This window comes from Electrophorus electricus, chromosome 15, assembly GCF_013358815.1.
Source record: "Electrophorus electricus isolate fEleEle1 chromosome 15, fEleEle1.pri, whole genome shotgun sequence".
Classification (NCBI taxonomy): Eukaryota; Metazoa; Chordata; class Actinopteri; order Gymnotiformes; family Gymnotidae; genus Electrophorus; species Electrophorus electricus.
In genome coordinates this window covers 17,627,327-17,640,513 of record NC_049549.1, presented here as the reverse complement: position 1 = coordinate 17,640,513, position 13,187 = coordinate 17,627,327, and the positions used below count along the sequence as shown (strand labels likewise).

At 47.5% G+C, this 13,187-nt stretch overlaps 1 protein-coding gene across 15 annotated transcripts in view; it reads right to left on the bottom strand.

Annotated features, from left to right (window-relative positions):
* The window catches only part of phldb1b (pleckstrin homology-like domain, family B, member 1b), a 47,192-nt gene that overhangs the window by 19,958 nt on the left and 14,047 nt on the right, over positions 1–13,187 (bottom strand). For 14 of the 15 annotated variants that reach the window (XM_027021239.2, XM_027021241.2, XM_027021243.2 and 11 more), the window contains 2 exons: positions 8,381–8,479; positions 3,984–5,506 (listed from right to left, as the gene is read on the bottom strand). In XM_027021239.2, coding sequence (XP_026877040.2) covers positions 3,984–5,506; positions 8,381–8,479 — 1,622 coding nt within the window. The remainder of the gene's footprint in view (positions 1–3,983; positions 5,507–8,380; positions 8,480–13,187) is intronic. The other variant, XM_027021240.2, reaches the window with a different exon arrangement.

Below are 13,187 nucleotides of genomic sequence, written 5' to 3'. Positions count from 1 at the left end.
GTTATTGACCCAGATCATGTAAACATGACAAGATGAATGAGGCTGAATGACAACTTACAGTCGTCTCTCTATGTCATATATATATGAGAGAGAGAGAGAGAGAGAGAGAGAGAGAGAGAGAGAGAGAAAGAGAAAGAGAGAGAGAGATTCAGTACATTGAGTTTCCAGAGAAACAGGACATATAGGACAGAGGTCCTTCATCAAGCAAAGTACTTATGAATTAACCAACTAACTACTAACTGACTTCTAATTATTCTAATCAGAGTTCTAATTATATTTTATATATATATATATATATATATATATATATATATATATATATATATATATATATAAATAAACACGTCTACTCATTCTTTGTGTCCCTGTTTACTGTGTTGAGCATCATAGCTAACTCAGCCAAACGCTGGGCTGCAGACTATATGCCGAGCTCTTGGCATTAAAAGCTCCGCTGTTCAGTAAACAACCGATCATTGAAAACAGAGACACCAATGTTCCAGACAAACAAACCAGCCACATACTGTGTCCCTCCTTCTCACACACACCGCACATCAGCCGCAGGCAGGTGACGCTAGTAACACTGATTATCTCGTTACCGCGGCGCCAGGTCAGTGGGGAGACATATTAGGCAGTAAGTGTACAGTCTGTTCTTGACAGTGATGGAAACAGGAAAGGTGGGGTAGGTGTAGAGACATGGACATGGCTAGAGAAACATCTGGGCATTGGAGCAGACCACCAGTGAGCATCTCCTACACGGGTCCTCATGGGGTCTGCTTCGTACGCAGTGGTCAGGAGGACAGGCTCAGTGAGGGCTAGATCGACTGGTCTGATCCCACAGAAGAGCTACTGAAAAAGGTGAAAGGTGTTGGAACACATGGCAGTTTGTTGTGTATGGGGCTCTGTAGCTCCACACTGGTACAGCTGCCCGCACAAACCCCACCCCACCGCTGAAAGCTGGCTCTCATGTGCATGTTACTTTTACATGTACCACCTACTTAAACACTGTTGCAGACCAAGATTCCCTTAAAACAGTGGCCTCTTTTCCCAGGATAACACTGCAAAAACTGCTCAGATATGGGTCAAGGTCTTAACTTGGCCTCCAAATTCTGCAAATCTCAGTCCGATCGAACGTCTGTGGGATGTGCTGGAAAAGGAAGCCCAACCCATGGAGGACCCATCTGGAGACTTACAGGGTCTGTTAGCGTCTTGGTGCCAGATACCACACGACACCTTCAGAGGTCTCATGGAGTTCAGGACTTGATTCGCCAGAGTCATGTTGGTGGCACAAAGGGCTCCTACATAATATTAGGCAGGTGGTTTTAATGTTCTGGCTTATTGGTGTACACACACACACACACACACACACACACACACACACACACACACACACACACACACACACACACACACACATTAATCACGATAATCCATGTGAACAGTGATAGCCTGGTAGGTCCCCTGAGCAGACTGTTGTCATGGTTCACCTTTCAGCCAGCCCACACTGCTGGAGACGCCGTTCCCCCACTACACACACACCCCACAGGACCATTCTGCGTCCGTCATAAACCCACATATTCCACCTTAAGAGTGCTAGAGATGTGATGTCACCATGGCCTCTTTCTCACAGTAAAAATGAGGTCATCTTTGGCCAGGTCTGGCACCCTGGCAGAAACTGACTGACAGAACGGTCGTCTGGTGACTGACACCATATGCCATTTGTGTGTGTGTGTGTGTGTGTGTGTGTACCAAGGCGGTCTCTCAGGCAACCATGGGTGCCTCTGGGGCCTCTGGTAAATTACAAGCTGTGTCAGCCAAGTCCTCCAGTGTCTAACTCATCTGGAAGGAAAGGCAGCGTCTGTCCAGTCAGCTCTCTCTGGAGATGGACACGGCAATGGCACGCTGCCCTGTTTACACACAGGAACCAAATTTAGTCCAACAAAAGCTATTTATTTAGGCATTTAGTATGAAATAGTCTGGTAAAGTCTCCTTTCAAATTCAAAGCTGAAAATTGACAAGTGATTACGCAGGAGGTTTTTAGACTAATTTTAGACTACAGGGCTCTCAGTGAAATGTCTCCTCTGCCAACGGAATCCTACTGAGATGCACAGCAGACAGGGCTGCTGGGAGTATTTGTGGGTAAATATAACCAGTGTTCTGGTAGTGGTAGCTCAGTGGTTAAGGTACTTGCCAGTTCAACTCACACTACCACCAGGTTACCACTGTTGTGCCCTTCAGCAAGACCCTTAACCCTCAATTACTCAAGTTGTGTTTAGTATTCAGAATTGTAAGTTGCTTTGGATAAAAGTGTCAGCTAAATGCCATAAATGTAACTGCTCTGCGTTCTGTTTGCTGTCACATGCTGGAGTGTCAGCTGTGCTGGACCTGCGTCGGAGCCTCCCTGAGTTGTTATCCTGCAGGGGGCGGGGCTGGGGAGGTCACCACACGCTTGCCTGAGCCTGCTTCTGGCTGTCAAGATGTTTGGGTGTTAGGGGTGGGCAATAAGGCAAAAATCTAAAGTCATGAAACCTTACATTTTCATTAAGAATAAATATGTCCATGTTGTTGGTGATCTTTAAAATTGCCCTAAATGTTTTCTTTTTATGAATAATTCTGTGGATCAGGGTTCTAGAAGCACTGATGACATATGTGATATAATCAGGAAACCTTTACAGCATTATATATCATAATATCAGCATGTCATCACACTGCCCACCCTTAGCCGATGTGACACTTGGTCTGATAAGCGTCACATGGAGAGTATGTGCTGTTTTAACATGTGCTGGAAAACACGATCAGACCTTTTCACAGGAATCAGATAAGAACAATTCCCTAACTCAGCTCCAATTTCAGCTCCAAAAATATTAGGATCATGTAGAAAATGTAGTTCCATGCATCTTCCATTCATACAACTACACGGTACTGATGTAGATGATACAACACAACGGGAACACAATAACAAAACCTTATGACGTTGTCTGCTTTCCAATTTAATCTCCCATTGAGTAAAAAGAACAGCACTTGATGCTTTCCTCCATCTTATCTCTTGAGCAAAGCCAGCAAGATTCTCTCTGCTATTTACTCTCGATCATGTTTAAATACCCATGCTCAGTGTCTCTGATTTGAAGAGTTACGTTTGGTAGCTGCACTGGTTTCATTCTGAGATCACCCTGTGTTTTCTGCAGAACGGCATGACAAAGTAAAAATCTTTCAACGTTGTAAACATGGTCAAAGCTTTGAGCTCTGCGCAGTTACACCACCAGCTGTATGTCCTCGATGAACAGCCACGGTTTGATAAGGGCAGACAAAAGAGAAGTTCAACATACAAGCGTGTATAAAAACCTCTGCAATACTGATTGAATCAGTAGGTTCATTCCAGACAACAGACCTGACCAACCCCCCCCCCAAAAGGACAACAATGGCGTTGCCATGGTGAAATCGGAGATGTCTGCCAGAGTCAAGCTGCAACTCCCAATCACTTCGTCTGCTGTGACTATGTGACCCCCCCCCCCCCCCCCCAACTCTCCTCCCCACTCACAGAATGACTCTGGCCTCACAGTCCAGCACAGCCCATGGACTGGTACAACCTCGGTCATTACCGCAATACGCCTATTACCATAGAAACAATGTGTACCCCCACCCCCAGGGCCATGAAGCACCCCGATCAACCTCAGCACAGCTTCCATGAAGCATTTCCTCTCAACAACTAAGCTTGTTACTCACTAACTGCCCCCAAACTGGAGCAACAGAATCTTCTGAGTCCAATAAAGCAATAGAGGGATAAATGGTCTTATTGGGCAGTCTGTTCTTCCCTGAGCAGCATGTCGCTCTTTCTGGGGAGTTTCAGCATGAGACATCCATTACACTCAGGGAGAGACATTACAACACACTGCTGCAGACCATTAACCAATCTGGCAACATGCTCCCAGATGGAATTAGAAGGCGTGTTTGCATGTTATATCAGACTCGTCCAGCAAGTCACTCACCAGTCTCTCCATCTCCTGCTCCCGCAGCCGCTCTTCCCGCTGACGCCGGTGGTATTCCAACAGCTCATCCTCGTTGTCGCTGATCTCCGTGATGCTGTTCTTGCGTTCCCTCATGCCCGGATGCGCGAAGCGGAAATCCCTGTGTCCTGCTGACATCTTCCTGTGACTTCTTGGGCTGCCAACCGGTGAAGAGCCAGGCAGGGAGCCCAAGCTGAAGGCAGGGGACAGGGGGCTCCCAAAGGGCCCCTTCAGGTCCCCCGTGGCGTCGCCTGTCCCGGGGGTGGGCGAGGGGCTTCGTGCGCGCACCGTCCTTGGGCTGAAAAGCTGCTCGGTGGGTGAGACCACTTTTCGTCTGAGCCTAGGGCTGTCTGAGACCAGTTTGGCAGATGGACTGTCAGGGGTTCGGAGGGCAGGGTGGGTACCTGGGAGAGCCCCGGGCAGCATGGGCACCCCTCTGCGCACTATAGAAGGGCTGAGTGGGGGAAGCTCCCTCATGCTGCCCCCGCAGGCATCCAGGGTCCGGCGGGCCAGCCGGGGACTTTCTGGAGGCTGGAGGGTACCCTGCTGTGGCCGCGGGGGCATGCCTTGAATGATGTGGACGATGGGGTCCAGGGGAGGCTGGAAGGCTCGAGGCGGGGGGGGGAACTGCTGCATGGGGCCAGAGCTGAGCAAGCAGTCTGGCTGGGGAGATTCACGGAACGGGCTGGACGGGCAATCCTGGAGGCTGATAGCCACCTTCACCCTTGGACTGCAGGGTGAGGACGAGGGGGACGCGGGGTTCAATTTGGGGCTCGGTTTGGGGCTACCCGGCATCGCTACCCTGCTGGCAGAAGGGGAGTCGCTGTGCACAGCAGATATGGAGACTGAAGGCATCATGGAGGGGAGCCTGGAGCTATCCGGACCTTTCCCCATCGGGCTGTCCTGACCCGAGCCCCTGCGAGCCGGCTTTGGACTGGGAGAAGCCTCCAGGAGGACCCTCCGCTGCAGCTGGGGGCTCTCCGGGACCTTCTGGCCCCCGCTGCTACCCGTGTGGTTGGGCAGCATGGTCCGCGGCTGAGGTACGGGTGGCTGGCTGGTGTAACTGTAGCTGGAGGATCTGACTGGAATCGGAGGCAGAGTCGGGATCTGCTCCTGGTGTCCGCTGGACGAGGGACTTGTGAGGCTGCCACTGCTCGCCGCTGAGGGCGAGGACAGAGGTGAGAATGGCGGAGAGGTATTTTCATAACTGGAGCCCACCGACATAGCACCAGGGCTCGTGGGGGGGGAGAGAAGGTATCGCCCACCCCCATTTAACATGGGGGATAGTGAAGAGTGGTCAGTGTGGGGCACAGATCTCATCTTGAGCTCAGAGGAGGACGGAACCTGTGGGTCATCCATGATTAAGGAGTCCATGATGTCCTGCAGGTCCTTCTCCATGGAGCTGACCATGGCACTGTGATCCAGGAGCGCTCGCTCACAGGGGGCTGCGTGACACTTTGCCGCTGCTGACTGGTGGTTCCCATTGACCAAGCTCTCCGAGTCTGCTGGAAACAAAGCTACCATCAGCAAACATGTGCAGGACAGCCCCTGCTCTCAGATTCACACACCCTGGACACAAATTAACACAATAACAGTGCATTCAACTCAGATCTTTCTGTATAGGTGTGAAAATCACAAAAGGTTCAGCAAAAAGGAAAAAGTACTTCACCCTGACCTTGGATTTAATCACACCAAAAACGAACCTCCTTCACTCACTCTCAGATGAAGTGTCCTGTTAATTACATAATTGTACATCTGCTTAAAGACCTGCACCTGCTAAATTCAATGACCCCGCTTCCACTGGTGCCGAACACTGAATTTTAAAAAAAAGCATGAGAATGGCTAGTGCAGAGAGGCTTTGGAAGGTAATAGTAAAGTGCATATACGACTGAAGCCATACAAATCCCGGTGGTAACGTGTCCGTCGCGCGGGCAACAAAACAGCCTCGCGCCAGGGAGATGAAAGAGACACGCGATCGGTACACAGAGTAAACCAACCGACCAGATTTACAATACGGTGTTAAATCCAGTTTATTTACCTTTTAAAACAAAGGAAGGAAATAAACGAGATTAAAGGTCTGGCTTTCGGCCACGTCATAAAACACTTGAACTTTAGCAGTTTGCTACAATGTATGAATGGTGACACAAATGTTAAGTGTCCGCGTTACGAAACTCCTCGCAAACGATGTCTTAACACCACTAGGTTACCTCACGAAAACCTAACGGAATATTTCCGCTTAACATTAAAAAATGTTTTGTATTTACCGTCAAAAAGCTTCGGTTCTATGGCTCCCGACATGTTTTCAGATATCCTGAAGCGCTCGTTGGGAAGAAGCGCTCCAGGAATATGTCGGTTAGATTAAGTGGTTGGATATCGTGTTGGTGTCAAAAGCCCTGAACGCCTCACCACCGGACAAACCGTCAGTAGTGGGTTTAGAAACGCGACCCATCCGCTCTACTCATATTCCCTTCTGCTTCAACCGAAGCGTCGGTAATAAACGGTACTTACAAGGACAAGCTTGCAGCTAAAGCGTTTCGTCTGGCGCCCAAACAGGCTGAAAACAAACCGCCATGGCCTTGAACTCCGTCTTGGGTCGCCGGTACCGGCGAAGACGACACGAGCCTTCCTACACGGAATATTCCAGCCGGGTTCCGCGCGGCAAGCCCGGCCACACCAGCGCGCGCTCCCCCGCCCTCCCCTGTCCGCGGTGCTGATGTGACGGACGGACCTCTGGCTCCACGAGGGCGGGAGCGACTGCTGCGCTCTCGTGCTCTTAAAGCGACACACACACACACACACACTTTCGGCGGCCATACAGTCGTGTAACGGCACGGTACACACGCGCACGCAGCTAGCAGCCTAAACGGATTCTTTACACCCAAGAGTCAGCAGGCAGCATGAATCATCCCTCCAGTACATATTACGACCGACGCTAAAATGTTTTAATGCATTTTATGAGTCATTTCAGAACCAGCTTCGGGTTACCCAAGAGCACATTTCAGAAGAACACAAAGCAAACAGTCTCTGAAATAACAAAATCTATCAAATAGTCCCTGCAATACTGAAAAATCATTAAAACTACAATGAGGCGGCCAGTTATCAGCAAACGGGGAGGGAAGAGTGGATGGAGAGGATGGGTGACATAAAAATACACTCTGTAAAAGATACCCCAGTTCCTTAAATAAGCAGGGGTCAGCCAACAAAGCCATGTGGACTGGGAACGAGCTAGAATAGGACCCCAGAGTGACGGCTCCGCCACTAGCCCCTGTGCGGTGTGTGTCTGGTTAACCACTGTGCTTTTTACCTGGTTCAGCTACACCTGAATTCATTTTTACAAGTTTAAATTGCTATCAAAGGTGTAAATGGAGAAGAAAAATACTCAGAGCAAAGAGCAGTCCAGAGAAGCATTTGTTTAGATCTTAATAGCACTCTCCTGTTGACAGGAAACGGCGCCTCTTTCAGATCGGAAGGAATTTATTACCCGCCCAGGAAATGCACTGGACCAAATATGTTTACACGTATCCTTGTGGCAGCCTAACAGGAAAAGGTGGCGCACAAGAGAGGGCAGACAGCACGCGCCCTGTACGCGGTGCTACAGACTGTACCTGCCCCCTACGCGGTGCTACAGACTGTACCTGCCCCCTACGCGGTGCTACAGACTGTACCTGCCCCGTACACAGTGCTACAGACTGTACCTGCCCTGTACACGGTGCTACAGACTGTACCTGCCCCCTATGCGGTGCTACAGACTGTACCTGCCCCGTACACGGTGCTACAGACTGTACCTGCCCCCTATGCGGTGCTACAGACTGTACCTGCCCCGTACACGGTGCTACAGACTGTACCTGCCCTGTACACGGTGCTACAGACTGTATGCGCTCTTCCGTCTGCCTCTGTGTGCCCGTGATGGGCTGCGCTTTAATGGCTTCGACATGTGCTGGAACACACTGGCACCCACCTCTCTGAGCCTTATTGTGAGCAGCAGGTCTGAGTTCTGTCCTAGCAGGTGCCAGCACAGCCAGACATGCTGGTGGAAAAGGCAGATGCCATTAAGGTCATCCGTGGAAGGGCCACTTTGGCTGCCTTCACTCACCATGTTTGAATGCAACATGTAAGCGACTGGATTTTGGCACAATGATATGCTAAGAAGTGACAATTTTGATGTTTGGCTTGTTAAATTCATATAATGGCCTGTGTGTGTGTGTGTGTGTGTGTACATATGTGTGTGCGTGCACATCTGCGTGTATGTGTATGTATGCACTTATGTGTGTGTGCACCCGCCTCTGTGTGTGTGTATGTCTGTGCGTGCGGGCATGTGTCGGGGGTGAGTGTTGCATTACCTGTGTGCAGTCTGGCCGTGTGTGTGTGTGTTGCCTTACCTGTGTGCTCTGCCTCTGTCTGCATGCTCTTCATCCTGAAAGCTTCTTCAGGGTGGTTGAAGCGGAAGAAGGACGATTGGCCAAAACACAGCATACAGCCTGCAGGAGCCAGACAAGAGCACCTCACATTAACCATGACAACAGCCCGGGACACACAGTCTGGGGCATGGCCAGTGTCTTCTCACGCTGGAACAGAGACAGACAGGCCAGGCCTGTCCTCATCTAGACCATGGCCCCCACAGCGTCCGTCCAGCGTGTAGATCTAATCATGTGCTTTTTCCTAAAAACACTAGAAGCCCCAGCTACACAAAACAAGGCAAGTTCAGTAGAATTACTGTTCAAAATCTTAAGATATTTGGCATTAAATCACTCAGTGTAGCAGAGAATACGGGTGCAGTCCAAGGGGCGAGATGAAGTCGTACAGTGCACGTCTACCCCCACCTGGTTTCAGGAGGTGCTTCAACACTGTAGGTGTTAGATCAACACGGGGATTTACTGTGAAGCCTCTTTTCTCCTGTGTCTCCAAATACAGAGGATTTACAGCTGGTATGTGTGTATGGTGTGTGTGTGGGCAGAAAGTTTCCCCCATATAAAAGCAGACGTTCAGTGAATAGGGTGTGTCAGATGTCATTTTTGTTACAGAAGGAAGAAAGAGCATTTGATTATCAGACCAGGAGCAACTGGAACGCATAAACAGAGCCTTTACCGCATCGCCATAGAAACCATCCCAGCTGAGAAGAAAGACAGAAATCTGTGCTATAATCTCTTAGAAAGACTGTTGAGAGACATCAGCACAGAAATGACCACATTATTGTCCATATTCAGAATCTTATAATAACTGATGGTGTGCTTGAGAGTGTCGGCATGTCTGGCTCCAGTGTGGGGAGACGCGCAGCGCTTTGCTCTCTGTCTGGGCATGCCACAAAGCTTGAGGAATGATTCAAATCATGACTCCAAATTATAAAACTGAGTCCTAACTCAGTTTGCGTTAACAAGAATTGCAGAGGGCCTCAGTCATGCTTGACAACAGGCACACCCACTAAATTATGTGCCCAGAGGCGACAGCTTAGCACACGCTGATCCCAGCACTTAGTGGATCACTGTTCTTCACATATCACCCTGGACCAAGTCATAGATACAAGAGAATTCCTCTCAGACAGAAACAGAAGTCAACAAAAGTGTGGATGTGTAGTTATTGCCTGACGTCACTGAGTGGCTAACACAGGAAATCAATAGACTCCTGGACATCCAGATTGCCAGGGGAAGATCCAATGTGCTGGCTTTAGTCATGTCTGGGTACAGCGCAAAGTCTTTTATGCATTCAGGAAATGTGTAAGATTAACACCAGCACAAGAACAGGAAATGCGGAATTCCTAGAAAGCAATGATGTAGTAAAATCATAACTATACCAGCAAAACATTGTGAAAGCCTTACTTACAGAACAGAGCTGACAAACCCTGACACTTTTGTATTGGCACCAGTGCTATTCTACTTACATTCACTTCAGGCCAATTAAAACTCAACATTTTGGCAATTATATATTTTTTTTTTACTTGAGAGACTCTCTAAATCTAGTAAATGGGATGTTTTTACAGTGGTTCCACAGAAGACCATGACGTAAGATATGAGTCTGAACCCAAAGACATGAGAAGAATACACATGCATGTGTTATGGAAGGGCAGTGAAATGACTACCTCATCAGAACACACACACACGCACGCACACACACGAACGCGTGCACACACACACACACACACACACACACACACACACACACACACACACACACACACACACACACAGTCAACCCTGAACACACACAGCACAAAACAATAAACCACACCTTCACAGTCAACCCTGAACACACACACACACACACACAGTCAACCCTGAACACACACAACACAGAATAATACACCACACCATCACAGTCAACCCTGAACACACATACACAACACAGAACAACACACCACACCACCACAATCAACGCAGTAAACCACACCAAGGCTGCTCCAGGACACCCTTAGACAAAAAGCAGATCACAGAAGCTCTGCGGTAGAAAACATGCACACACTAATTAATTGAGTGATCTTGTCAAATGTTTAATAACCTACATAATTGTCATGCGATTACTCAATTTCTACATATCATAAGAATCTATGATTTACATTTCCAACTCCCTCCATGTTATGTACATAGGAGAGAACATTCTTCAGTAAATAGCACAGCTAAAAGTGGAGGTTAAACATAGCCTGTGCTTTCCTGTGTTTGGAGATGAGTGCCGAGCCTCTGCCAGTCATTCTGGTTAATTTTATCACAGATACTATGGTACCAGATGGAGTGCTTGTATGCTGTCAGTTTCCTGTTCCAGTGACTCACACTCTTTGGATATGAGTGTCGTCTTACAGACCCCCCTGTGTGAGGTCCAACAGTCATGACCTTCCTTTATAGAGCCATATCCCACACCTCACGACCTGCAAATAATCTACACCAATTACACCATCCATCAGTCTGTGCAAAGGGACACACAGGCAGGTCTGGCAGACCAAAGTCTATTTTCCTTCAAAATGCCAAATTTCCCATAATTATCCTATTTGTGGGGCTGGTTGGGGGGGGGGGGGGGGGAGAACGTGGGTACGATAAGATCTGTGGATCACTGATTATGTGTTGAGTCAGTGACATTAAAGTTTCATTTTTCCAGTGCAATTCAGAAGTAGAGCTTCTGTTTCAGAAAAGATAATGTGAGCTGAGTGTCTAATGTTATGATACAGCTCCCATTGAGCAAAGCAGTGAGGCCATTCTCCCACTGCGGCCTTCTACCCAGGGTGAAATTCACTGCAGTATAAACCTCTGCAGTGATTGACCACTTGTCAGGCAAAATTTGACTAAGAACCATTGTGTGTTCTTAGTGCAAGCTTTGCCTCAACAGTCATTCACGCTAATGCCACTACTCATCACTGGGAGTAGCGTCTGGCCCGGGTCCAGGGAGCTGGGGACCATGACTCAGCTGAAGACTCAGAACAGCACCACAGCAGTCCGGGACACGACGGTACCACTGCACTCAGGGACATGACAGGGAGACACACACAACTTCTCACATCAAAACTATGTGAAAACTACAAATTATGCAAAACTAGAAGTGTGGGAATGTGTGACTATTTCCGTTATTTCATAATGCTTCCAACAGAAAGACACTGTTTTTGCTGACAAATCTCTAGCAAATTGCAGAATTAGAATCTTTGTATGCACAGCCATTACCAAGTGAGACCTTTGGATCTTTACATTCCTGTCTCGTGAGAATCATGCACATAAGTATATATCTATGCAGTTGGTATATATTGTGTATGATGCAAAATGGCAAGCATCTATATTTAGCACACTGAGCATATGCTTAGTTATAACTGACAGCTCTGTAATAAACAATAAAGTGTCTGTTTATTATCTGATTATTATCTGATTATTATTACTGAGAGATCAGTATAGTAAGAAATATTGTTTAGAAATGTATTATTCTTACATATGCAGGTCCAATATAGTTACAATACATTCAGCACTGTGTCTCTGGGGTCAGAAACTAAAGAGCACAGAAAAGCAGAGTCTCAACCTGGCCAGAAGACTCCCAAACAAAGGGACAGCAAGAGGCTCACACTTGGGTTGCCATGGCATTTGGTTTTACTGTGTATGGAAAACTCCAGCAACTCCAGCAGATGGGTGCAAGCCCAGTGTTTCCATAACTCCTCCCACACCAGGAAACAAGGGCATCGGTGAACGTTCCCCACACGAGCACGATACCGTGACACCATCATCTCCATAAAGGAGAAAAGTTTACCACCTCTCCGATTCCAGACATGTTCAACACTGAAAAGGTGGCATAAATATGTTTATAACAATTATTAAAAGGGGAACAGGAAACATTAAGTTTGGACTTAACTGGAGTTGTAGGAATGCTCTAATGGAGGAACAGATGTTCAACACAGATGTTCAACAGGCAGATATTTGTAAACAGACTTTGAGTTCAACCCTGACGACACACAACCCATGAACCTTGAGGTCAGGCACAAACACATGGGCACACACAGAAGGTCCGGTTACCTCTATCTAGAAATCACTGTTGCTATTGTTAGTAGCCAATACAAATAAAGTATGTGTGAACTGTCTGGGCAAACAGTCAGACCAAGCAAACAGCTCAGCAGTAGAAAGAAGAGAAGGAGGATAATAGCATTGGGTTAGATTGACCATGAATAGTCGTGTAGCACTGGACAAACACACCTGACCATGTCAAAATGAAAGATCACCTCACCACAGTAATAAACTATAGGCTTTGTTCCCTCTGTCAGTGATTCCCTGTCTGTTTCAGAGTTATACAGAGCAGGCCTAAATAAATGCAAAATGATTTCAGAGGATAACATACACCAACATCTAACAGCCAATAACAAAATAATATCGAAAACATTATTTAAACTAGTCAGCTTCCTCTCTCATACAGCTGCAGATGTCAGGCAGACTGCTTTGCTAACTCATGGAATCCACAGTTGACTACCCAAAGACGACTACTTGTGCCTTTAAAAGATAGATGTCTTTCAACTCAATTATAAGTAGCCTATAGGCAATATCGATAACCACCTGTTGATTAACACGTCTGCAGGGTCTAGATTACTGCACATTATAATATATAATTAACACATTAATCGCAATTTCCTTTTCTCTGTCAGGGATCAGGGTACTTACTGCCGACCAGAGCTCGATTGCCTCTGTAACCCAACAAAACTTCGATTAAATGTTCATTAATTCCTAAAAATGCCGATTT